The sequence below is a fragment of the Panthera onca genome, chromosome E2, assembly GCF_046562875.1.
Source record: "Panthera onca isolate mPanOnc1 chromosome E2, mPanOnc1 haplotype 2, whole genome shotgun sequence".
Lineage (NCBI taxonomy): Eukaryota > Metazoa > Chordata > Mammalia > Carnivora > Felidae > Panthera > Panthera onca.
Genome location: NC_138353.1, coordinates 59,339,902 through 59,364,687, shown reverse-complemented (window position 1 = coordinate 59,364,687; position 24,786 = coordinate 59,339,902). Strand labels below are relative to the sequence as shown.

At 53.1% G+C, this 24,786-nt stretch overlaps 1 protein-coding gene across 4 annotated transcripts in view; it reads left to right on the top strand.

The window, feature by feature from the left end:
* Nucleotides 1–24,786, top strand: part of ZCCHC14 (zinc finger CCHC-type containing 14) — a 57,627-nt gene that overhangs the window by 28,483 nt on the left and 4,358 nt on the right. For 2 of the 4 annotated variants that reach the window (XR_014136142.1, XM_081791328.1), the window contains exons 3-12: nt 5,814–5,887; nt 14,247–14,318; nt 16,971–17,080; nt 17,729–17,823; nt 17,903–17,957; nt 18,966–19,245; nt 20,928–21,019; nt 21,723–21,850; nt 22,681–22,821; nt 22,906–24,399. Coding sequence is in view for 3 of the 4 variants with exons in the window: in XM_081791328.1 (XP_081647454.1) it covers nt 5,814–5,887; nt 14,247–14,318; nt 16,971–17,080; nt 17,729–17,823; nt 17,903–17,957; nt 18,966–19,245; nt 20,928–21,019; nt 21,723–21,850; nt 22,681–22,821; nt 22,906–24,399 (2,541 nt within the window). In the remaining variant the exon portion in view is untranslated. The remainder of the gene's footprint in view (nt 1–5,813; nt 5,888–14,246; nt 14,319–16,970; nt 17,081–17,728; nt 17,824–17,902; nt 17,958–18,965; nt 19,246–20,927; nt 21,020–21,722; nt 21,851–22,680; nt 22,822–22,905; nt 24,400–24,786) is intronic. The other 2 variants (XM_081791330.1, XM_081791329.1) reach the window with 2 other exon arrangements.

Here is a 24,786-nt window from a genome sequence, read left to right as displayed (position 1 = left end):
CCCATGGGCTTACCTTGACCTGCCTGGGGGAGGCCTATCTTGGGGCTTGTGGGCTTGCCTTGTCTGTGCCTGTGTCTCCCTGTGACGTTTACTCACGTCCCTGCTCTGGTCTCGTCACTCCTCCGAGTTCCTGGCTCCAGCCACGAGCAGACTCGTGCAGACGCCATGCTCTGTCCTTCCTGGACCTTGGTCATTCTGTCCCTCTGCCCAGATGGGCTCCTCCCTTTGAAGTCCAGCTCAGACATTACTGCTTTGAACTTTGTAATGTTTATGTCACTCGTGGTTAGTGCTGTGCCTGGTACATACTAAGGCTGAATAGAATGTTTGCCTTAATATACAAATAAGTGAAATTCCTCGGGCCCTTAGATCAAGTGCCATATCACTAACCATTGAAATGGAATATGTGCATGTTTATTTCCTATTTTTGCTACTTGAGAAATCTCTTTTATCAGCTTTACATTTTTTAGATCATGCCATGCATCACTCTTGTTTTTATTTCTGTTTCTGGAGACCTAACAAATTTAATACAGGGTAGCTAAGATGATAAAAAAAAAGGAAAACAAATTATGGAGTTTTTAACTATAACATGATATGTCCTAGAAAAGATGTCAGAAAGGAGGCTCAGTTTAATCAACATAGTAGTGAATGCTAAGATTTTAACAACAGCCGGAGAAGTGCTTCTAAAAATGATCCCCATTAACACAGACAACCAAACGGAAGGGAGAAAGTCGATATTTGAGGAACATTGTTATTCAGCTGAGGCTTTGAAGAATACACTTTGTCAGTTTTCAAGTGAAAAACTAAATTCCAGTGATAAAAATTTCAGCGGGATGCATCTTAAATGTTATTCTGGTTCTGTTTTCTTTAAGTGGGAAGCCGTGGGGTCCGTTGTATAGGGACTCAAAAGGGGATGTTTGTGAGGGGTGGGGGGGGGAGGGTGATTTTTCATCTTTTCCCACAGTCATAAATGATGCTTTCCTGACTGTAGTTGCTCGTAGCATAGTTTTGGTAAGTTGTGAAGGGGTTTCCCGTGTGGGACATGTAGAAATTAAACTGTTAGGGGGGCCGGGGTAGCTCAGTCAGTGGAGCATCCGACTTTGCCTCAGGTCATGATCTCACGGTCCACGAGTTCGAGCCCCGAGCTCCGCATCGGACTATCTGCTTTCAGTGCAGAGTCTGCTTTGGATCCTCTGTCCTCCCCACTTCTGCCCCTCCCCCACTTGCTCTCTTTCTCTAGAAAGTAAACATTAAAAAAAAAAAAATGAAAGAAATTAAACTGTTTGACCAAAGATACCTTGAAATCAAGTAAAAGATCTATGGCCGAAAAGTTCCAACTCTACCCACTTTTTTCCAGGAAAGTTTAGGGTCGAAAGAGGGAAAGTTTCAAAAGAGCGACTCATTCTTGGAACACACTAAAGCCGTTATCTCTAGTTGTCTGATTTATAAGTATGATGTGACAATGCTCGAAATCACCTGAAGATGCTTGGCGGCAAAGGTGACCCTTGGAGCGTGGCAGCTTTAACTAGGAGCCCCCAGGGCTGCCATCGAGACAGTGTGTTCCTGGTCCTGGCTTTGTGGCTGCCGGCTGCGAGGCCTTTGGGTCTGGCTCGGTCCTGGACCGTCTGTGACTTTTTGCCAGCCCCGCCCTCATCCAGATGCCCAGTCCTGCCCCGGGACGCTGGAGCCCGTGCCTGGGGGGGCCGGCGGTGCCCTTGTTCTCTTCCACACGAGCTCCCTCCCTCCTTTTCCAGTTACTTCAGTGTATCGGTTTTTGAAATTAGGTATCGATCCAGTTACAAAAGTGGTAGTTCAGTGCAAGTAGATGTTTTATCGAAGGCCGGGTTGTGGTCTGACTTGCAGGACTGACAGAGGATTTCTCATGTACGTCTTGAGTGAGAAAAGAAGGAAAGTTAGAACAAACAGAATTTTAGGAGCACGCACATCTGCCTGTGCTTTGTCAGCTCAATGTGAGCGAGCAGGCTGGTCTAGACTCGGGTGCCCTTGCCCTGGCCCCACGGGTCCTCTGCGGGCGCGCCTGTGTGCCGTCCGGACCCCAGCCCGTTTCTCCGCAGCCCCGTCCACCTCTCAAGTGCTCCTGTGGCCTCGGCCTTGCAGTCTCGGCGTCTTTGTGGGCAGTGCAGATCCCACCCCCTCGTGGCGGGTTGACCTGTAGCCCCTGAGATTTAGCCACGTTTGCTTGCACTCTTCAGAAGGTCGTGAGGCTTCCCATCTGCCTGGCAGATGACCGTCTGCGGGACTGATCGGGGAGGCGCGAGGGACAGGGTCACTTTACCAGTCGAGCAGCGGATCATGACTAGATGTGTGTATGTGGGAGTGCGTACCCTCTAAAATCATGAGATTTAGGAAAAACTACTCCTCATTCCACCACCAAGCACAACAGTCCCTGTCAGTTTCGGTAACTTAGTCTTTCTTCTACATTTTAAACAGCTAAAGCCACGTTACACGTGCAGTTTGTGAACTCTTAGTTAATTTGACAAGTGTCTGTTCGTGTTTTCATTTTCGTGATCATGGTCTTTAATCTGAGCTCCAAACTTGACAGCATGTTTAGCCATCTTTGAAGCCTAATTAATCGTCCCCTACCCCCGCCCCACATCAGCCACCTTCGCCCCCACGCCTGCCGCAAGGCCCCGCGTGGCCGCACGTGCCTTCTCAGGGAGAATCCCACCGCAGGCGGATTCCGGGAGCAGAGCTCGGCTGCCCGCAGGTGGGGTGGTGGCGCCGGCCCGGGGCGCTTGCTCCCGCCTCCCAGCCTGCAGCCCCGGAGTTCCAGAAGCCTCTGTTATTTGCGAACAGCTGAATAACGTCCATCTGCTTTTCACATTGTCCTGTCCAGATATGAGTCACTTCCGCTTTCAGGCCAGATGGGGTTTTCTCTTTTTACTTTTTTGCATAAATCCAAATATTAAATCCTGGAACATTTAGGTGCACGTTGCTGTCCTGTGGCCAGGGAGAATGCTGACTGCATTTTTCTGTGTTCATTGACTTCGTATGTTCTCTTGTTTGAAAAGGGGGAAGTTCTGGGTAAGAGTGATGTCATGTGGGTAAGTTGTAAAAAATACTGATCGGGAAAACAGAAAAGCTGTTTATTTGCTGACATTCTGACTGAGGAAGCCAGACAGGAACAGCATGCGATTTCACTGAGTGAAAATAAGGAGGTGTGCAACCTCAAAATGTGTTTTCTTTGTTTTGCCAGAAAGGAAATAAACGCTTTTTTGTTTTTTGGTTTTTTTTTTTAGAGTAATTCCTTCCTGTAAGGTGCAAGCTTAAAATACTCCAAACCGAATAGGTTCTAGAATCTCCCAAGGTGCGTATCGACCCTGATGCAACTTTACAAAGTGAGGGAGGCCTAGGAGAGAACACTTCAGCAAGTGAAAGGTCTTTCCAGCAACAGCCCATAACCTTGGAGTGCAGGGACCCGCCTCTTGTGTTTTCTGCTCTGTGCCCAGCCCCTGGAGTTTGACCTTGCGCACAGCAGGAACCTGACGGGACACGTTGGTGAATGAACAATTGTTGGTTTTAGAGCAAGGATCGCACATTTTTTCTGCTCAGATCCAGATAGTAAATACTTTTGGCTTTAGGAAGCATAGGGTTTCTGGCGCAACTACTGGGCTCTGCTGTCGTGGGGTGGAAAGCAGCCACCGACGATATGTAAACAAATGGCATGGCTGTGTGCCGGCAAAGCCATTTACATAGACCGGCCGGGGGCAGCCTCTAGTCCGCCAGCCCTGCTCAGAACAGCGTTGCCCACTAGAACCCTCAACGGTGACCGAATGTTCTGTGTCTCTGCCGTACGGTATGGCAGCCACTGGCCACATCTGGCTGTTGAGCACTTAGAAGGTGATTAGTGCAACCGAAGAATTGGATTTTTAATTTTATTCTGTTGTAATTAATACAAATTTAAGTGGTCACGTGTGGTTAGTGGCAACAGCATCGGGCACCGCAGGGGTTAGAACCCTCCCCAGAGCAAGTTGCACAGAGCAGTTTGTTGTTCTCTGGGAGGTCTGTTCACAGTAAGGGAAGAAAGAGTTCTGTGGCCCAAAAAACTGGGGAATTGTTAATAGGAACTGATTTATTCATTGCAGGACTGCTCAGAGCCTTCGATGTGCTTATGTACACGGACAGTTTCTAGAATTTTTCTCCTCCAAGCTTTTTTTTTTTAATGTGTATTTATTTATTTTGAGAGAAAGAGGATGGCGGGGGGGGGGGGGAGGGAGAGAGAGAGAGAGAGAGAGAGAGGGAGAATCCCAAGTAGACTCTGCACTCTGCGCAGAGATCATGACCTGAGCCGAAAGCAAGAGTCGGACCCTTAACTGAGCCACCGCGGCGCCCCTTCCTCCAGGCTCTTTGACTGTGAAGCTTTCTGGGCGTGCCCGTGAACGCCTTCGGGCACTGGTGTTCTTAGAGAAGACCTTGGAAGGCTGTCCGTGTGGCAGTCCGGGACATTGGGCGTCCGCAGGACGTGGAGCGTAATCATTTCAGAAGTTGACGTCAAGTGTTTTGTCGCACGGCGAGGCTTTGAAGCTCGTAGTGCACTGCCAAGGCACGTCTAGGAATAGTGAGCAGTGAAATGGGGGAAGGGGCGTACGACCCGCACGTGTTGAAGCTCTGTATCCGTCCCGGTCTTGCCTGACTAGCCGCGGGGTGGATGACTAGACTGTCCCCATCTGCAAGAGACATACACTGGAGGCAGCAGTTACAGGGGCACTTGAGGAACTTTGCTATCTGAATCGGAAATAGGACTTACGGCCCTTCGTGTGGTTTGGGAGTTTGTCTTCAACACGTATTTGTGCTCAGATATTTGCATTTTACAAACTTAATTTGCATCTTCAAACTTAAGCTTAAGTGCTGGGAACCTGATTGTACCATCTTAAAATGTTTTTACGTTTTTCTTTTTTAGTGTCTATTCATTTTTGAGAGAGGGAGAGAGATTGAGCGTGAGTGGAGGGGAGGGGCAGAGAGGGACACACAGAATCCGAAGCAGGCTCCAGGCTCCGAGCTGTCAGCACGGAGCCCGATGCGGGGATTAAACTCGGGAATGGCGAGATCATGACCTGAGCCGAAGTCAGACGCTTAACCGACTGAGCCACCCAGGTGCCCCTGTACCATTTTAGTTTTGAGGAGAAGGAGAAGGCACCCCTGTAAGTGGCAGGGAGGGGAGGGACTGATGTCTGCAGGAAGTTCTCACGGTGCTTCTGTCTCTCCTCTGCCACTGTCCGTCTGTGTGGCTGCGGCCTCTGACAGGCCCTCTCTGGTCTTCCGAGGCTAGGAACCTTCGTTACTTCCTCCGTAACCGCTGCCTTGAACCCCTCCGGCCTGGCCCTGTCCGAGAAGGATATCCGTATCTGTTGATGAAGAGACCCAGATGGGACTGTCTGGGCACTGGTGTCTGAGACAATCACAGCCGAAAACAAGGCGCATTCGTTTTTCAGAAATCAGAACAGATCAGAACTGGTCCTTAGTCATAATTAGAGGCTGTGCTCTTGTGCATTCAAGTCAACTTACGTTCTCTCTGCAAGTACCGTTCTCTTCCTTTTCTAGGATTTGAATTTTTGCCTGTTTTTTTCTGTTCTGCTTTTCAATTCACCACTATTCTTGCGTGTGACTGCTCTGCCCCCCTCCTCAGTTCCTCTTCCCAGGCGAGCACGCCGCAGAGGAGAGTGGACTGCGCTGGCCTCAAAAGCCTCATTTTGAAAATTACTGAAATACCAAATGCTAACTAATATGTACTTCAAGTGTTATTTCATTCTTATAATTTTGTCTGTTGTTGTTGTTGTTGTTTTTTGCTTTTACAGTGAGTGTTGAAAAGATAGACCTGAAGGGATTGTCACACACAAAAAATGAAAGAAATGTTGAATGTTCCTTTGAGGTAAGATGTCATGTTTCGTTTTGTTTTTTTTCCCCTTTTCTCCTCTGAGGGATAGGATGAAAACCTTTGCTGTGATCAGATACTTTGATTTATCTAAAGGGAAGACGGGCCTTATAGCCAAGCACCGTGCCAGTGCCGTGGGGGGGGCAGAAAGCCAGGCGTGGGCCGCGGGCGGGCCGTCTCCAGCCCGTGTGGCTGTTCCCCCCACAACCGGGCCTCGGCAGCCTGAGTGCTAAGCGTCGTCTAGACTGCTGTGCTCAGCTGCTGCTGGCTGCTCACCAGAGTTGGCTGAAGCAGAGACTCCGTGTGAAAATTGAGACACGCTGTGTATTAGGATTGGAGGCACACAGTAACGGTGGTTCGGTGGCCTCAGAGTGTGCCAGGAGGCAAACTGGGGAGGTCCTTCAGGGCCTGGGCTCTCCCAGCCGACTGCTTTGATCCCCTGGGGTGCAGCCCCGAGCCTCACGGTCCAGCCTGGCAGCCAGGGCTCCAGTCGTCACATTTTCATTCCAGGTAGCAAGAAGAGGAAGGGAAAGTTTACTTTTCTCTTTCTTTTAAGGAACATTCCTAAAGCAGCCACAGGTACTTCTATTTCTGTTTTGTTGACCCAGACTGAGTTTCTTGGTCCCACTTAGCTGCAGAAAAGGCTGGGAAATGTATTCTGGTGGCCATGTCCCCACGGTTCTGTTTCTTACCCGCCACGTTGTGTGAGCTTCTCCTTTGACCATGTGCCTGAATACTGATTGACAAGGAAACCTGCTTCCTGCATCCTTGTGGGGAGTGTTCTCAGGAATCAAAGCTTCTGGTTAGTATCTATTACGCATGCTGTGTGTGGTTCGCTAAGTTTTCACAGCTACATTGAAATACTTGAAATACTTTTACCACTAAAAGAATAAAATCTACGTTTGGTTTGGGAGATACACTGCATTATGGGGATCCGTTGTTCCTGTTCTGCTATGCATGTGTCTTCGAATATACGGGAAAGACTTGCCTAAGGTTTTGGAGGTTGTCAAAACTTGGGACTGGCACCCACGTCTCAGCAACGGGAGAACCTTGGAATCCCGAAATCTTTAAGGCCTCAAAGGGGCGGGACTTAGCAGGTCCCTGGGACCCTGAGCACGTTTCCTGTCCCTCGTGCTCTGTGCCTCTCTGCCATCTCTCCCCTAGGGGTCCCCCGCCTCCGTGGGGTGGAGCTGTTCTGGGCTAGGGGGCCCCACTCAGCCCATCTAGTCATGCTAGGCTTCGATCTGCCCCCGTCCTTGGGCCCACGACCTGGGCTTGTGGGAGGTGTGGTGACTGTGTCCGACACGATGCCCACACCTTCTCTCTGAAGACACGAGCTTTGGTGAAATACACACTTAGCCTCTTGTGTCCCCTTGGAGGAGGGAGTGATGGTCAGGGGTAGGGAGGCAGTGGGCTGGCGAGAATGGGGACGCAGTGCCCTGAGTCCCCTGCAGGTGAGCTGCACGACTCCGAGAGGAGCCTGGAGCCCCGGCCTTGTGGCCACGGGCAGCTCCGAGCTGGCGGCACCGGACCTGGGAGCGTCGCCCGGTGTGGATGCCGTCACACGGGTGAGGCGTGTAGTTGAAGACGTTTCTATCCCAGTGGGTAAGCTGAAGTGTTTTAGCACTTAACGCAGAAGCTTCGGTTTCTGAAGAGCTCCCTCCTCCTGATGTGAGAACTGGTAAAAGTATTCTTGTGTTCGGGAAAGTGGTAATCCTCCAGTAACCCGGAAGTCCAAACTGGTTTTTCTTTTGGGGTGCTGACTTGATATCCTTAAGGACTTCACAGTCCACGCTGTCTTTGAAGGCACAAAGGAAGGACATAGTCACCATGAAAAAAATATTGTTTACAAAACACTTTACTTTGCACAGCTTAAACTGTGTGCTTGTTCTGTGCTGGGCTTAGAGGGGTGCCGCTGACGGCTGCCGTTTATGCGTCAGCTTGGGGACTCCTGTCTCGCAAGGAAGTGAGGCCACCTGGGGGCCGCGTACAGTTGGGCATATAACTGGGAACTCTGCTAATAGCGTGTGGGTGGCCTGGGGACAGCAGTGAACCTGCCTTGGCTTACCCTTCTATCATCTGGAACGACCCCCCCCCCAATATAAGCCCCTGTGGATTTTTCCGTTTTAGAAATCAACAAGCCAGCCCTCAAGTGTGTATCGAAAGAACAGTAGCATAGTCCAGGCAATTTTGAAAAGAAGACGGTTGGAAGCCGCACACTCCTGACTTCAGGACTTGCTGCTAGACCCCAGGGGCGCCGGTTTGGGGGGTCACCACAAGGTGGGGGGGAGTCCTCAGCTCTGGGCAGAGAGTCCATGGTTAGACTGACAGGTAAACGGCCAATTGGCAGGTAGGCAGTTCAGTGAAGAAAGGATGATCTTTTCTTTCTTTCTCCCTCCCTCCCTCCCTCCCTCCCTCCCTCCCTCCCTCCCTCCTTCTCTTTCTCTCTTTCTCTTCTCTTCTCAATGTTTATTTTTGAGAGAGAGAGAGAGCAAGTGAGTGTGAGCTGGGAAGGGGCAGAGAGAGAGAGGGAGGCCACAGGATCTGAAGCCGGCTCCAGGCTCCAAGCTGTCAGCACAGAGCCCACCATGGGGCTCGAACCCATGAACTATGAGATCATGACCTAAGCCAAAGTTGGATGCTTAAATCAACTGAGCCACCCAGGTGCACCAAGGATGGTCTTTTCAACAAACAGTTCCCGAGCAAGCACCTATATGCAAAAATAGGAACCTTGACCAAACCTCACACCTTATACAAGATTACTTCAGAACTGGTCATAGTCCTAAACGCACAGCCTAAAATTATGAGTGTGGAAGAAAGCATACAAGACTGTATGGCGAGGCGGATTTCTTCACAACAGCACCAAGAACACGATCCATAAAAGACAAAATAAATACATTGGACTTGCTCAGGATATCAAACTTGGTCCCCAGAAGGCACCTTGAGGGCTGCCTGGGTGGCTCAGTCAGTTAAGCATCTGACTCTTCGTTTCGGCTCAGGTCACGATCTCACAGTTCCACGAGCTCGAGCCCCACATCAGGCTCTGTGCTGACAGCTCAGGGTCCTGGAGCCTGCTTCAGATTCTGTGTCTCCCTCTCTCTCTGCCCCTCCCCTGTGCGTGCACGCGCGCGCTCTCTCTCTCTCTCTCTCTCTCTCTCAAAAATAAACAAACATTTAAAAATTAAAAAAAAAAAAGGCGCCTTGAGGAGGTGCAAAGACAGACCACACACCAGGAGAAGGTGGTTGCAAGTTACATATTTGGTAGAGTTTTTATTTAGAGTTTGTAAAGAACTCTCCAAACTCAGTGATAAGAAAACAACCCAATAAAAAATGAGCCAAAGATGTGAACGGACACGTGAGCAGGGGACGTGTTTGGAGGGCCAATGTCCCACGTGAGCACATACTCCGTCTGTCTCACTAGTCATTAGGAGAACGTCAGGTAGACCCCTAGTGAGGCTCTGCGTGCCCACGTGGTGGCCACAGCTGGGGACCGTCCCCGCACTGGTGGGGCATGTGCACAGGGCTGTAGTGTCTTTACAAGGTATCTGGTAGTTCTCTACAAAGTTAAATATTTCCCTGAAGTCTGACCCCTCAGTTCTTCTCCAAGGTGTTGATCCGCAGGAAATGAAAGCATTTGTTCCCACAGAGGTTTGTACAAGAATGTTCACGACAGCTTTATGTGTACCAGTCCGAGTATCCGTCCACAGGAGGGTGTGGGCCTACCCGGAGTGGAAAGGACTGAGCTGTTGCTACACCAGCAATGTGGAGAATGTGCAAATAATGACACTGTGTAAGAAAAGCCAGAGCCCTTGCCAGAAAAGAGCGTATTCTGTCCGAGCCCACTTGCACAAGGTTGTAGGAGGCGGACACTAACTACGGTGACGCAGGGGCAGCCTCCTCAGGAAAGGAGGAGGAAACTTCTAGAGGTGACGGGTGTGTTCGTTGTATCCACAGGAGTGATGGTTTCCTGGGCATAAATGCGTGCCCAAAATTACCGAGTTTTACACCCTTTAGATAGGTGCAGTTCATCGTCTGTTATAACTCAGTAAAACTTTTTTTAAAAAGCTACCTGAGGATTAAGCCTTTCCCTTTGCCCACAGAACCCTAACTAATGAAAATCAAATTGTCCGTTAAGTGTGGCATCTCTTGTACGGAAATAAGCAGCTCCTGTTCTGGGACTAGAGCAGGGAGAACACTTCTAGGGGCGTCCTCCGCGCGTGGCGGTGGGCCTGTGTGCTGGCAGCAGAGGGGACGCGGGGAAGCCTTCCTCCTGCCAGCCTTCCCGGGTCCGGGAGGGGTCCGCGGCCCCTGCCCACCGGCTTCGCGGTCCTGTTTATCTCCAGCTTTAATTTGTACGTATCCCTGTTTTCCAGGAGACAGATAAAAGGTGTCTTTTATAGGAAGGCTGTGTAGCCGGATCGAGATGCCGTCAGTATGTAAAAAACTGTACTACAGGTTGCACTCTGCACTTCCTGTTCTTTTCCATGGAGTTGGTTGTGTGTTTTGCGGAAGTTGTCGTTGCTAGTCACTGGTTACTGAGGAGAGCAGATCAGGAGGCGGAAAGCAAGCGACTGGAAATCCAAAGTTAGTACGTAACCACGTACGTGGGAAATGTCCGCATTTACCAGCTCTCTCGCTCTCACTATTAAGACACTGGAATAACTGAACCTTTTTTTAATGAAAAGATTTTCTTGTTAGATGTGAGGATAGAGAGGGGGAAAAAAGACCAAAAGATGACCCAACCCCTTGAAGTACTTACTGGACTGTAGGATTTTAATTGACTTAAAAAGAACCGTGGAACAATATTAATAAAAAAAACATTCTTTTTGTGCCGTTCTTTCCCAGGAATCCAGGCATTACATTTATTTTAGTGCTAGATCTTTTCTTTGGAAGTTTTTTTTTTTTCATTTCAAAATAATCTTGACTTCTCTGAGTATCATCTCACCGTTGACAAAGATGAGTCTTGACCACTATTTTTTGAATTAAGTTTCTGTTTCTATCAGCTCTGTATGCAGAGAGCGGAGAGTCCAGTAATTCTGCGTCCACGGCCAGGAGGAGCAGGGAACAGTGCGTCTTGACGTGTACCACAGTGGCTGCGTGGTAGTAGCGTGACTGTGTGAGGGTTGCTGATCCTGGAGCCACGTGGTACATGCTCAGGGCTTTCCCTGGAATTGTCTCTGTTTGTGTGCCGGTTTGGTTCCTGCTTAAGGAGCGGTGCCTAGAAGTGGTTTCACCCTAGGAGTCCCCCAGTCGTCCGAAACCCCTCATCGCACTCAGTCCCGGCACCCCGTTGCTTCCATCTCTGAGCTGCGACTCTGCTACCGTGTGGAGCGGTGGTCCTTGGTGGGCACGCGGCTCTCCCCTCACCACCACTTGCCTCCCTCCATGCAGGCACCATCGCCTGTTCTCGGGTCTTAGGTCATCCTTTGGTGGCTTCTTAGGGTGCTCCGGAGGTACAGTGTGTGAGGTCTGTATGCTCCTGGCGTGGTACCGAGAACACTCAGTTGGCAGCTGGACATCACTCTTCCTTAGGAAATGGGGAGCACTCCTGTCTCACTGGTGCTTTTCAGGGTTTCCTCAGTCCTGGGTGTTTGCCCACTCCTCACCCATGCTTGGCTGTGGGTCTGTTCTCATCATTGTGCTGGGACTGCATGGACCCTTTTAACCTGAAAACTCACATCCATCATTTGGGGGCCTTGTCCTGAACCCTCCCTTTTGATTTCCTCTGCTCTGCTTTTCTCTGTTTTCTTGCTTTGGAACTCTTGCTGTCTGCATTTTGGATCTCAAGACTGGTTCTTTCTTTTATATTTTTCTCTGTTTTCTTTCCCTTTGGTATTTCGGTCCACTTTAGGGAAGACTGCATCATCTCCCCTCTCTTCAATGGAATTTTTCACTCCTGTCCTGTTTCCATTTCAAGGAACGCTTTTTCTCTGACAGTTCTTTTTTCATAGCATCCTGTTCTTGGCTATGCTTTCTTCTGTAGTTCAATGAGAATAGTAATGATTGTTTTTAGTTTTTTAAAACTGTTTTCTTCTTCGCACATGGCCTTTGTTTCTACCAGGCCTACTTGGGCTCTCCAAGGCCCGGTGCTAGATGTTCTAGTGCTGGGCCCGCCTGCTCACGTCCGGGCTGTGGCAGGGCCTCTGGCCGAGGTGCTGTGGGCGACACAGGGACGTCGGGGATGGAGCTGAGAAGTCAGTCAGGGGACTGAGACATAATGTGACGTAGTCTATCTGTTTTGTGCACGTTTTGCGTTTTGTTTATTCTTGGGGTATTTTACAGTCTGTCTTGGTAGCTCTTTGAATAGGTACAGGCGACAGGAAAATTTTGTGCCATAATTTGTCTGGCAAGTTTCTTCCTTGGTGGTACGTAAGATAATGGGGTAGCTTACAATTGGTGCCACCTTGGATTTGACGGGACATGTGTCTAGCACGTGGCATGCCAGGAGGCTGTTCTGTGTCCATGCCCCTCCCGGGGCCTGTCCCCTCCTCTCGTGCAGGGGTGTGGGCCCGCGGGGAAGGCTGAGGGTGAGCGTGAAGGAAGCTGTGTCAGCTGTAGAGCACGGTGGTGCCGAGGCCAGCCTGGAAGTGAGCCCTTGCTTTCTGTCTGCCTTAGGCTGAATTATCAGCTCCGTTGGGAGGTAAATGGAAATGTGTCAGGAGCTGACACCTGCAGCGATTTTGCCTGTTTCAAGCACATGACTTTTGGGGCAGCGGATGGTCTGTTTCAACATAACGTGATCTGTCCATGCTGCGCTTGTTGCTTGGGCGTTGGATTTTGTGTTTCGTGGGGTCTAAGATGCATTCACGGATGGGAACGTGCACAGAAGGAGACAGACTCTGACCGGACTCCGTCCTCCCTGGTCGGAGAGGCACGAGGAGAAGAGAGGTCCTCCACCCCGTGTTGCACTTTGGTAGACGCGGGACGTCAGCAGTGCTTTGGGCCCGGCGTCTAAGGACCAGAGCGTTCCTGCCTCTGGTCGTGGATGGTACTGGTATTTCATGGGTAGCAGCTTGCTCCAAACGTGTGGCCGGTGTCGTGAGAGTTGTTTGTCTCACGCAGGAGCAGGCTAGTTAAGTGCACCTTGTGGGGTCCATCTGGGCGGCGAGGCACATTCGTTCAGAGAGCGCCAGCGTGTGACGCGGAGAGGCCGCTGTGCGCCCGAGCTCCGAGGTCAGGGGAGGAGCCCCTTTCCTCAGTTGGCTTGTGTCTCGTGGGAGCTTGGTGAGACGGCCACCTTCATACTTGTCACGGCAGCTGTGGGGACGGAAGGGACTCGTGTGGATTTTGGCGGAGGAAAGGGGACGTGGGGGGCCGTCAGCAACCACGGTGGGCTGTTTCTTAGAAGGTGCGGGCAGGAGGGGGGAGCAGAGGGGGGCCACCCAAACCGCCACGCTCTGTCTACTCCATCGCTGGAAACATAATGCATTCTTTTTCGTCACTTTACTTCTGGGCTTGAAACCCTCCAGTGGCTTCTTCTGGATCTGAGGGCAAAATCCTTGCTTCATGGTCTAACCCCTCTTGTCGTGGCCCTGCCCGCCTCACCCCTCACACCCGTGCGCCTCTTCCTGTGGTGGACATGCTACTTCCCAGTTCAGGCACCTGAGTGCTGCTCCCCACCCCCGCCTGCCTCCCCCCACCTCCATTCACCCCCGCCCCTTCTCATCCCCCCCCCCCCCCCCCACTTGTTGGTGGTGCCCACAGGTGGTCAGGAAACACTGGAAAAATGGGAGGGAGGTGACACAGCCCTCCCTGCAGGGCGCATGCAGTCCGTCTCTGGAGGCCTGCTTTGACCCCGGGATGAAACACAACCTCCCACCCCTCGTGTGCGGGTGAGTAAGTGCAGTGTGGACAGTCTTGGGCACACGCGGCACTGTAGAGCTTCTTCCAGAAAGCCCTTTCTGGTGCTTTCTACCCAGCCCGTGGCCCCAGCGCTCTGCTAGTTCTGACTGGCCCGGGCCCTTTCTGTCAGGTCCCTGAGGGCAGGGGCCTTGTCTCCTTCTGCCCTAAGAGGAGGTGCACTTGAGGATGGTGGGCGCTGGCATACACGGCCGGTCGTAAGGGTGAGCGACTGCGTACGAGTTTGTGGAGCCAGCCTCAGACTCCATGCTTGTGAGTAATTGGTGATATTTGAATAATTGCACACAACAGGAAGTTAAGCCTTAGGGACTTGAGCCAGGTGAGCTTTCCTCTCACGAGTCAGGGGATGTGTAACTACCCCTTTCACAAGGTCCACCACACTTAGGGCTCATCACGCTCACTGCACCTGTGCCCACGAAGATTCCCCGGACAGGTGCGTCGTGAGTCACACATGTGGCGTCTGTTTTTAAGGTTTGTTTGTTTGTTTGTTTTCAAGGTCTTGTGGTCTGATTCTTCAGTAACATCAGTAACCAAATCTTCCTCTGAAGTGACTGAATTTATGTCAAAGGTAAGGTGATTAAGGGCTCTTAAAAAATTAAAAGGCTCTTGATAACACTGCAGAGTGATTTCAGTGGATTGCTTCCTTCAGCTGGCAGAGCAAGTAATTGGTGCATGGCCATAAAAGCCTGGTCCCCGGTGCCGCGATCCGATCTCCCTGCAGTTGTGGAGGGCACGAAGGCGCAGGACGCTGTGGCCTGCACGGGCGGCTGAGGGGTGTGTGGTGTGGTTACTCTGCAGCGGAGGCTCAGAGACACTCCACCTGGTTCCACCTGGGTCTGTCGTACATACTGGATTTTCCAGTTGTTTCAACAGCTGTCACCTGAACAAAAGGTTCCAGTACTAACTAAATGCCACTTGACATGCGTACATACGTAGGCACGTGCGTGCCTTTATGGCTAATACGTCTTCGGAGTCCACTGGCCCGGGTCAGAGTGGTGAACCTCTGTCTTTAGCCAAAGCAGGTGCATCTTAATGAGTCCCCTTATTTCATGGAGTGACGTATGTAAGGTGTCTCCGAAGCGAGTGTTACGTTTTTCGCTATAAAGTCAAGGACGTGATCCTGTAGGAGAAAATCCAGGTGATGGGTCCTGTTTTAAAAGCTCAGACAGAAGTTGTTCGCTGGCGCCTTTCCTCCTGGCCTGTGAGCCATGCTTTCTGGGATCACTGCCCCTCCCCCTGGATGCTCTTTCCTCTGTCACACTGAGAACGCTACATTTCCTCTCCTGTGTGCCTGGCCTCTCGATTGGTACGAAATCCATCGCTCTGGCCTGTGGTGATGCAGGCGGGAACTTGGACCCGCTGGGTGGGCGCAGTGCTGCTTGTCTGCTGGACTTGGGGCTCCCTGGCCTCCTTGGGGATCTGGTTTATTGCCTTTTGTTAATTCTGGAGGATTCTCACCCATGATCTCTTCACATGTTTCTTCTGCCCTATCCTTTCTCTGGCCCTGGGATGTCCGCTCCATGCACCTGGACCTTGGACATTGTCCACAGCCCTCGGGTGCTCTGTTTGTTTTTCTTGCTCTTTCCGCTGTGTGTTTCGGTTGGACGGTTTCTGTTGCCTTGTTTTTAAGTTCCCTGGGGCTTCTCCTCACCTCTGCCCAGGCTGCTCCTGAGGCTAGTTAACGTGCCGAGTTCTTCGTCTCTGGGACTGTGGTTTTCTGTTTCCCTGGGTTTTTTTTGTTTCTTCTAGCTTTTCTGTTGACACGTCTTCTACTCAAGTTTCCATCTCTCTGCTGTGATTTCTCGTTTGTTCATGTGTGTTGTCTGTGTTCTCACTAAATCCTTCAGTATGTTAATCATGGTTATTTTGTAATCCTGTCTGATAGTTCCAGCATCTGGGTTATCTCTGAGTCTGGCTCTGATGATTAGCTTGACCATAGTTTTTTTTTCCGTCTTATTTTTTCCCCCTTATCTTGCAATTTTTGACTGAATGATAGATATCGTGCTTAGAAAATGTAGAAACCGAGGGAAGCCATGTATCTGCTTGGGAATGGGCGCCCTGCCGCTGCTCTCAGGCCCTTGGGGGGGTCCTCGCATTGGTCCAGTCAGGAGTTGAGCTGGGTTTGGGTTTTATTGCTGCTGCGGGCTTGTGTACCCTGCGGGCTTCTGGTCCCCCACTGCACCTGGAGCTGGGGGAGGGGCGTGCAGTGTCAGAGGTTCCTGTCAGTGGTCCGACTTCATTCTTAGCCCTCAGTAGTCCTCTGTGTCCATGGCCCGGAGGGGAGACTGCGGTCACTTGTTGCTTGGTAACAGACGTAGGGGTGAGGTGTTCTCCATCCCCTTGGTCCGGCCTCAGTCCCAGGCACGGGGCCCTGGGGGGCTTTCTCGGCATCCCTGCCCCTTTCTTCCCCAACAGTGGCTGATCCCGGCTTTGTCCTGGCGTTAGCATCCTCTGCCCAAGAGGGTTTTTGCTTTTTCGTCAGGGCCAGAGGGTCGTGCGCATATTACCTTCCCCCCAGAAGCAGGGCGTCTCTGCCTGTGGCCTCATGCCAAGCAGACTCCCTCCCCTCCTGTAGAGGCAGGAGGGTATTGCTTCCGCCTCATCCGTAAGGCTTAAGGGCTTTTGTCTCGGATTTAGAGAAGGCTCCAGGGAGAGGCATTGGGGGTTCCTGCCAGGCCCCCAGGGGTAGCCAGCCCCCACCTCTGCCACCCTGGGGACTCTCTCCAGTCTCCTGTGGAAGCAAGCTTGGGAAGGAGGGCACACTCCCCTGGTGTCTGGGGCTCTCGCCTGACTGATGTTTGGCCCACACTCAGCCCGCGGGAAGTGTCCCGTCTTCTGACCTCTTCTGCCTGCTGGCGTGGTGGCCCCCTCTTCCTTGTGCTCTGCCACAGAGATGGGTCATGTGTTTTGTCTCTCCTTGGAGGGGCAGGTCCCTCTTGAAATTCAGTTCACATAGTGACCTTGCAACTTAGTTCTCCGATGGGCTCACGGGAAGGAGATTGTGTAGATGACCAAGCTTTTTCCTGAAGCTGTGGTGCGAGCGATGTTCTCTTGTGGCTTTCCCATCCCGAGTGGAAGTAAAATCCCAGAGAGCTGAGACAAGGGTGGGCTGTAGCGTCCCACAGATGTCAGCACCCAGGACCTACCCGGTTCTCAACCGCAGGGCTTCCCGTGTCAAGTGAATTTTGACAGACCTCCGATGCTTTTCTGTCTCTTTCAGTTACCTCAGCTGTACCCCGAAGAAAATCTGGAGAAATTCATTCCTTGCTTGGCTGGCCCAGATTCCTTTTACGTAGAGCGAAGCCACATGGATCTGGAAGCGGACCTGAGGTAATGCGCCACTGTGCCCCTGCCCCCGCGGGCCAGGGGTGCTGCCCTGTGGTACCTGCCCGTGGGCCTTGTGGCGTGGCCAGGGCTGGGCAAGTGCACGCCTGAGCCTCGTGGTCACCCCAGCAGCTCTTGAGGGGACATGTTGTGTTCAGCAGTCTGGGTCTCTGTTTCGCCTCCATGGATTTTCCTCCCTTATGGAGGATTTAAAGGCATGCTTTTGAAGATACGAGTAAAGGAATTTCATAGTATATGTCACCGTTTAGTGTGATTTTGACAGTTTGATGAAATGAGGTCCCATAGTGGAAAGTTGAGACCGTTGCGGGGCAAAACAGGGCCCGATGAAGTCCCCCGGCCAGCGTCCCCCAGCCGCAGGGCGCGCCCTGGCTTGGTCAGCGTGCGGAGCGGGCAGGCCTGTTGCCTGGGTCCGGGCCCGGAGACCCAGGCCCTGCGACGGAGGTGGCCCCGGGGGGTGGTAAGAGTCGTAACAGGGGTCTGGCTGAATTGAAGCAGAAAGAGTCCGGGTTGTGGTGCTTTTGTTCACCTCACTCTAGTGTGTGTTTCTCTTCATTGGAAATTAAAATTTGTCTCCCGGTGAGTTTTTGGGAATACCACCTTAATGCTGATAAAACCACTTTGTTTAATTTTTAGGTATTTGACTTCATTACCTTCTCATGTATTGAAAAACGACCACATTAAGAAATTTTTCAGCACTTCATCTCCCACCCAACAGCTTCAAAGTCCAAGTGAGTTTGTGAAATGTGATTAAATACACAAAATCGTTTCATTGTGCGTACACTTTCTGACATTTATTGTAACTTACAGGTCCTGGCACCCCTTCCCTTTCCAAAGTGGGCACCGTGATGGGCGTGTCTGGAAGGTGAGACGTTCCTGGGTAACCAGCACGTTTCAGGTCAGGGTGGAGCTTCTGCTGATGATGTGTAAAGACTTGTTCCCAGAGTGAAGTCATTTTTGGAGTTGGTCTCGAATAATGCTGTGAGAGGATTGGATACAGATGCTCTGGTTTATGATTCTCCACGTAGAGAAGCAAGTGGTTTTCTGAGCCACCGGAGCCGGAATTCACAAGGACCCTTTATCGCAAATGCCAGTCTCCGGGCCCCGCACATTCTAGGAAACCAGAATTTCAGGGAATCTTCCTTTTTATAAGCAACCAGGGAGCGATTGTGGCCGTGAGGTGGCACAGCCGGCGCTCCAAGGGTCCTCTGTCAGCACGAGGCCCGACAGCAACTGTCGCAGTGCTCAGGGGACAAACAGGCCATTAAAATGGGCCCGTGTCACAGTCACACAGGTGCACAGATGGTGTGACGATGCCGTCGGGTAACGAGGCCCGTGGAAGTGCTGCCCTCTTCCCCTCCGCGTGGCACAGAGGGAGCACGCGATACACGTGTGGATTTGCGGTCTGGTGTGAATGGGGCCAGGGCAGAAAGCCGAATGCAGAGCGCTCCTCTCAGCCCGCTGCTGGGACTCGGTCAGAAAACACGCATTCGGTGGTTAAAGATGTAGGAGTCCGTTCTGTCACGTATGACAGAAGTAACAAATGAGACAGTGAAACCAAAAGTCTGGCGGTGACACACACGAACACGCATACGTGTGCATATGCTCTCGCGAGAGCATACGAATGCACCTGTCTACGCACAGATGCGTGTACTCACGCACACCCTACAGGTACAGAAGCGTGTGCACATATGTGTACGTGTGCACAGCTACGGACGCCTTCCGGGTGGTGGTGTCGGGGAGGGGCGGCGGCAAAAAAGGGCTCTGATGTCGGCAGGGGCTGGGCCTCCCGCGCAGTCCAGCCTGTCGGAGCTGGCCCCCGTGCCCCTCTCTCTCGTCCGCGGCAGCAACCACCTGTCTGCTGTCCCCACAGGCCCGTGTGTGGCGTGGCCGGCATCCCCTCCTCTCAGAGCGGCGCCCAGCACCACATGCAGCACTCGGCCAGCGCGGCCGCCTTGCCCCACTGCTCCCACGCGGGGGGTGCCGGCTCAGCCCTGGCCTACCGGGCCCAGATGGACACGTCGCCCGCCATCCTGATGCCCTCCAGTCTGCAGACCCCTCAGACCCAGGAGCAGAATGGGATCTTGGACTGGCTGAGGAAACTGCGCTTGCACAAGTATTACCCCGTCTTCAAACAGCTCACGATGGAGAAGGTACGTGGCTGCCCCGCGGGCAACGTAGTCTTCCTCTGAGCTCGTTCCTAGCGGGCTCGAGTTGGGTGTCTGTGCCATCCATGCTGTGGAAGTCACACGGCCTGGTATTTGACACCCACGGGTGTGTGCCCCAAGTCCTGCACGCTCACTGGAGGGGGGTGGTGGGTTTGGATTTGAAGTCTCCCTGCAGCCAAAGCACAAACTGGAACGGGACTGGTTGTAAACATGTTTTTTTAAAGCCAACTGTGGTCTCCGCAGGTTAGATACTCCGTGCAATTTGAAGGACATCGTATCCCCCAGCATCCCTGCCATCGGCAGGAATGGGGAATTTCTTGTGCGCACGCTCCCTTCCGGTGCAGGAAGGGCCCATTTTACAGGGGTCCCGAGTGTTTGGACCCAAGGGAACAACCCACTGATGATCTGGCTCGATTGAGGGTCATAGAACCAAAAGGAATAGATCAGTTTTGTGTCTTTCAAGCAGTTCTACATAGGGATAATTTTTTACAATAGAGAATTTTGGTGAGCATTTTCTCGTTCTAGAAGATTCTGAAGTTTCTTAAGTCTTGGTGTCTTGGCGATAAAACTAAATGAGGCCTGTAGCAGTGTTTGAACTGACTCCCCCTGCTGGGTGCAGTCACTCGGTGCTTTTACCTATGTAAAAATTTCATGTGTCCAAAATCTGCAATTGAACCTAGAAATCAAGCTTTTAGTACCTAATAAAAGACGGCTCTTAAGCATACAGTAAAACCTGGGATTGCGAGTAACTTGTTCCTGTTCTGCAAGTGTTTTGCAAGACGAGCAAACATTTCTAATAAATTTTAACTTGATAAACGAGCAGTGTCTTGCATTATGAGTCGTACATGATGCTGAACGTCACATGATCACAACTGAGGCAGTGGTTCTTGAAATTCGCTTGGATATGAGTACTTTGATTACAAGCATGTTTCTGGAATGAATTATGCTCACAAACCAAGATTTTGCTGTATTTGTAATACCCTTGGCTTACGATTCATAACTCTTGAAAACCACATTTTGCCAGCCTTGCCTCATGGTCAATTTAAAATGTTACAATGTAGGAGTTGAATTTTGGCCATAAACATCACCAGTGACATTACGGAACCAGAGTGTTGTGTTTTCTTGGTGTCAGACCTCCGGTTAGCTAGCCATTCGATTCAGATGACATCTCCTCTGCTCTTCTGGATCACTTGCTTCAGGACAAAGTGGCTTTGTCCCTAAAGTGGTGGTGTTTGAGACAAAAGTGCTGTTAAAAGAACAGTCCCTGTCCGCAGGAGAATAAATGGCTTGCATTTGAGGGGGTAGATCCCAGGACAGGAGGGGGACACTTCCACCGGTCCAGTCTCTGTAGAAGTGGAAACTGAGGGCATTTTCTTTACTTGCCTGTCGTGGACCTTCCAGGTGCCCCGGCTTCTGCAGGCGGCGAGTGGAGGGCCTGGGGGACACGGCCTGTGAGCCTCACGTGTAGAGTGACCGTTTCGTATTTTGAACAAGGGACACCATATCATTTAGCAAGTGACCTCATGTTCCCAAGGCTTTCATTGTCCAGTTAGGTTTGATCCGTTTACCTATCCTACTGGTAGAATGCATTTATTAAGTTATGTCTCAGGTTCTTTGTTTTCAAAGTTCATTCTCAATAACTTTGTAATTTCTTTCTTCTATGGAAGTTTCTGAGCCTTACTGAGGAAGATCTAAATAAATTTGAATCCCTCACCATGGGAGCAAAGAAAAAACTCAAGACTCAGCTAGAGCTGGAGAAGTAAGTGTGCAGCTGCAGAATGTGTGTGTTTATTTTCATTTCTAACATACGGGGGGGGGGGGTGTCTCCTGATCAGATGGGGGCCCCCAAATGTGGGATGACGATCAGGTGGAAACCTAGGCGTTGAAAGAATTCACCTGAGGCAGAACAAAGGAGATAGAAGTCTACTGAATGCACCAGGGAGCAGGGGCAGGACAGCAGAGGAGAGACTTGTCTGCCAAGAGGCGGTGGGGGAGGGGGCTCTTCCTAAAGGCGGAAGATGAGGAAGGACGGCGACGCCTGGAATTCTCCCATTTTTGCTAACTGTGCCTGGTTGTAAGGAGCACGCTGGTCAGTTAGGGCCAGTGGATATTTCGGGGTGGGTCCGGGCCTGGCTGTCTTCAATCCACATTACATCGCCCAAGCCTATTTTCCTAAAAGCGGCCTCTACGCTGAACAGGTACCAGCACTTCCAGTTAAATGCCATTGATTGGATTATTTTGATTGCTTATCAAAGCTTCATTAATGCTTTTAAAATTCTACAGATGTGGTTTTGGTGTGCCAGGCAAGGCCCTTGGCAGTGAATCTGACCAGCCACAGTGCCTCGTTTTCCACACCTGGGGACATGTGCGGGGCAGTCACCCCTGTAAGGAATCTGCACGAAAGCAGTTCCTCCGCAGAGGACCTGAGCGCTCACTTGCTCGCACCCTTTCTTGCCACACAGGGAGAAGTCAGAGAAACGGTGCCTGAACCCTGCAGCTCCACCCCCGGTCACCGGCAGCGGAGTGGCTCGCGTCCCCCCGACCAGCCACGTGGGTCCCGTGCAGACCGTGCGAGGCGCCCACGCTGCAGGTAGGTGTGGACGGACGGATGGGCGCGGGTGGCCGTGATGCAAGATCTCGGGCCCTTCCTTTTGAGAATCATGAGATCACAGACCCCACCCTATTGCCATTTGCATAATTTTAGTCTATACAGTTCCTTCTCATTATTTTGGCTTTTACCGTCTCCACCGCTAGAAAATAGAAGGGACATTTGGGTTAGAAGCTGGAGGCTCGCCTGAAGGTGTTGGGGCAAACGAAGTGGAGCCAGAAGCTACCTGGCAAGAGGGAAAGAGAAGGAAATCCCCAAAATAGATGAAGATACTCTTCTTCCCCAGGCGGGTGCAGAGAGATCATGTTTAGGTCCTTGGCCCGAACTGCCCAGCCTGCCTGACCGCAGCCTCCCTCTCGGGGGACCTCTTCAGACGGGGTGGAGGACGCCTGTGATGGCCGCCCCTCGTATGGACAGTAGCAGCCAAGAAGAAAAACATGCCTGTGTGGCTTTTAAGTGGTTATTTGACTACAAAGTTGTCACGTCCCTTGGTCTTGTAAAACAGGGTGTCGGGTGTCCCTCGGTGTTGTGGATCTCACTTAACGCAGCACCGTGGTGGCCGGGGGAACCTTCTCCCTTCTCGGGCGTTTGAGTAGGGAGGCACGGCGGCCCCCGGCCCCACGCACACATCTGCGGGGAACTCGCTGTGGGCCCTCGGCGGTCTGTGTTCTCCGAACGTCAGGGTCCCGTCTGAAGCGGGGGTGACGGCACCCGCCTCACGGGGGCAGCGCGACGGGTGTGCGTGGAGGGGGGCGGGGAGGGTGTGATAGCCGCCGGCCGGCGCGACCCGTGTGGGCCCCCCTTTTCCGCAGCGCTGCGGGTGGAAGTGGAGCAGCCCCCCCACCAGACGGCCCGGGAAGGCAGCTCCTCCGAGTGCTCCAGCTCCTCGCCCAGCCCGATGGGGGTGCAGGCCCGGGAAGAGAGCTCGGACAGCGCCGAGGAGAACGACAGACGTAAGGACGCCCGGCGTGCCGAGCGCTCTGCTGGCCCTGCGCTGGCCCGGGGCGGCGCGCTGACCGCTCTGTCCCCGTCTCTAGGTGTGGAGATTCACTTGGAGGGCTCGGACAAGGAGAAGCCCGTCATGCTCCTGAACCACTTCGCTTCGAGCTCTGCCAGGCCCACGGCCCAGGTTCTCCCCGTGCAGAACGAGGCGGGCTCCAGTCCATCGGGTCACCACGCCCTGCCCCCCCAGATGATGGCTGCGGCCTCACACCTGGCGCCCATCCGGATGCTGAATTCTGTGCACAAGTCGGAGAGGGGGGGCGCGGACATGAAGCTCCTCCCGCCTTCCGTGCACTCGCTGCTGTCTCTCGAAGAACGGAGTAAGCTCTCGGGACCAAGAGGCGGCATCAAAGTGGACAAGAACTTCGGCCACGCCGTGATCGACGCGGCCCCCACGCCCGGCCCCCAGCAGCCTCTGCAGGTCCTCTCCGCGCTTGCCGAGAGCAGCGCCGTGTCACCCACCGTCTCCTTTGGTCCCCGTGCCAAAGTCGTGCACACGTCCGCGCTGGACAGAGTCCTGAAGCCGGCCCCGCAGCCCGCCCCGGGCGGGGAGACCAGCACCGCTGCTGCGGGCACGTCCAGCACCGTCTTCCACGTGGCCCGGCCCCCCATCAAACTCCTGGTGTCTTCATCCGTCCCCGCGGATTCTGCCATTTCCGGGCAAACTCCCTGTTCTAATAACGTGCAAATAAGCGTGCCCCCTGCAATAATAAACCCCCGGACTGCCCTGTACACCGCCAACACCAAAGCTGCCTTCTCTGCGATGAGCAGTGTGCCCGTGGGGCCCCTGCAGGGCGGCTTCTGTGCGAACAGCAACACTGCCTCCTCCAGCAGCCACCCCTCCACGTCCTTCGCCAGCATGGCCACCGTGCCCAGCTGCCCGGCCCCCAGCTCCAGCCCCGCACTCTCCTCGGCCCCCGAGAGCAGTTTCTACAGCGGCGGCGGCGGCGGCGGCGGCTCCGGCTCCCCCGGGAACATTCCCGCCTCCGCCCAGAACCACCACCACCACCACCACCATCAGCAGCAGTCGGCGCCCCAGCAGCCCGCGCCCGCGCCGCCCCCGGGCTGCGTCGTGTGCACGTCGTGCGGGTGCAGCGGCAGCTGCGGCTCCAGCGGCCTGACCGTCAGCTACGCCAACTACTTCCAGCACCCGTTCTCGGGGCCGTCCGTCTTCCCCTTCCCCTTCCTGCCCTTCAGCCCCGTGTGCGGCAGCGGCTACGTGGGCGCCCAGCAGTACGGCGGCGGCGCCTTCCCCGTGGTGCACTCGCCCTATGGCGGCGGCGTGCCCCCCGAGCCCGTGCTGGGCGGCCAGTCGGCCTTCGCCGTGCCGCCCGTGCAGAGCTTCATGGCGGGCGCGGCGGGCGTGTACCAGGCGCCGGGGCTGGTGGGCGGCGGCGGCGGCGGCGGCGGCGGTGGCGGCGGCGGCCCGGGCCATAAGAAGAGCGGCAACTTGTCGTGTTACAACTGCGGGGCCACGGGGCACCGCGCTCAGGACTGCAAGCAGCCGTCCATGGACTTCAATCGGCAAGGTAAAGGCGGGCGGCCTCGGGGCGGACTGAGCCGCCCCCGAGGGCTTACTCCTTAGGGAATCTTGCAGGCTTGTTTTTGGAAGCGAACACTAATGTTTCAAATGCTCTTTGGAGAAGCATGGGATTCTCCATAGGCCGTGAAGCCCCTGGAAGGGTTACTTTGTCTTTGAGACTGTTGATTCCAGCCTGCTCCTTCTTCTAGAAGGGCCTAGCTGGCTGGGGACGGGTCGTCTGGCCCGGTGGGATCTCCTGCCATGCGGCGGAGGGGAGCACGGAGGGGGGGATTCAGGGTCGAGCTGATAACCGAGGGTGTGGCGCGTGAGTCTAGATGCTGCAGGTCCTAGGCCTGTGGTGCCGGTCAGGCCACCCCTTACCCCGTCCCGGCTC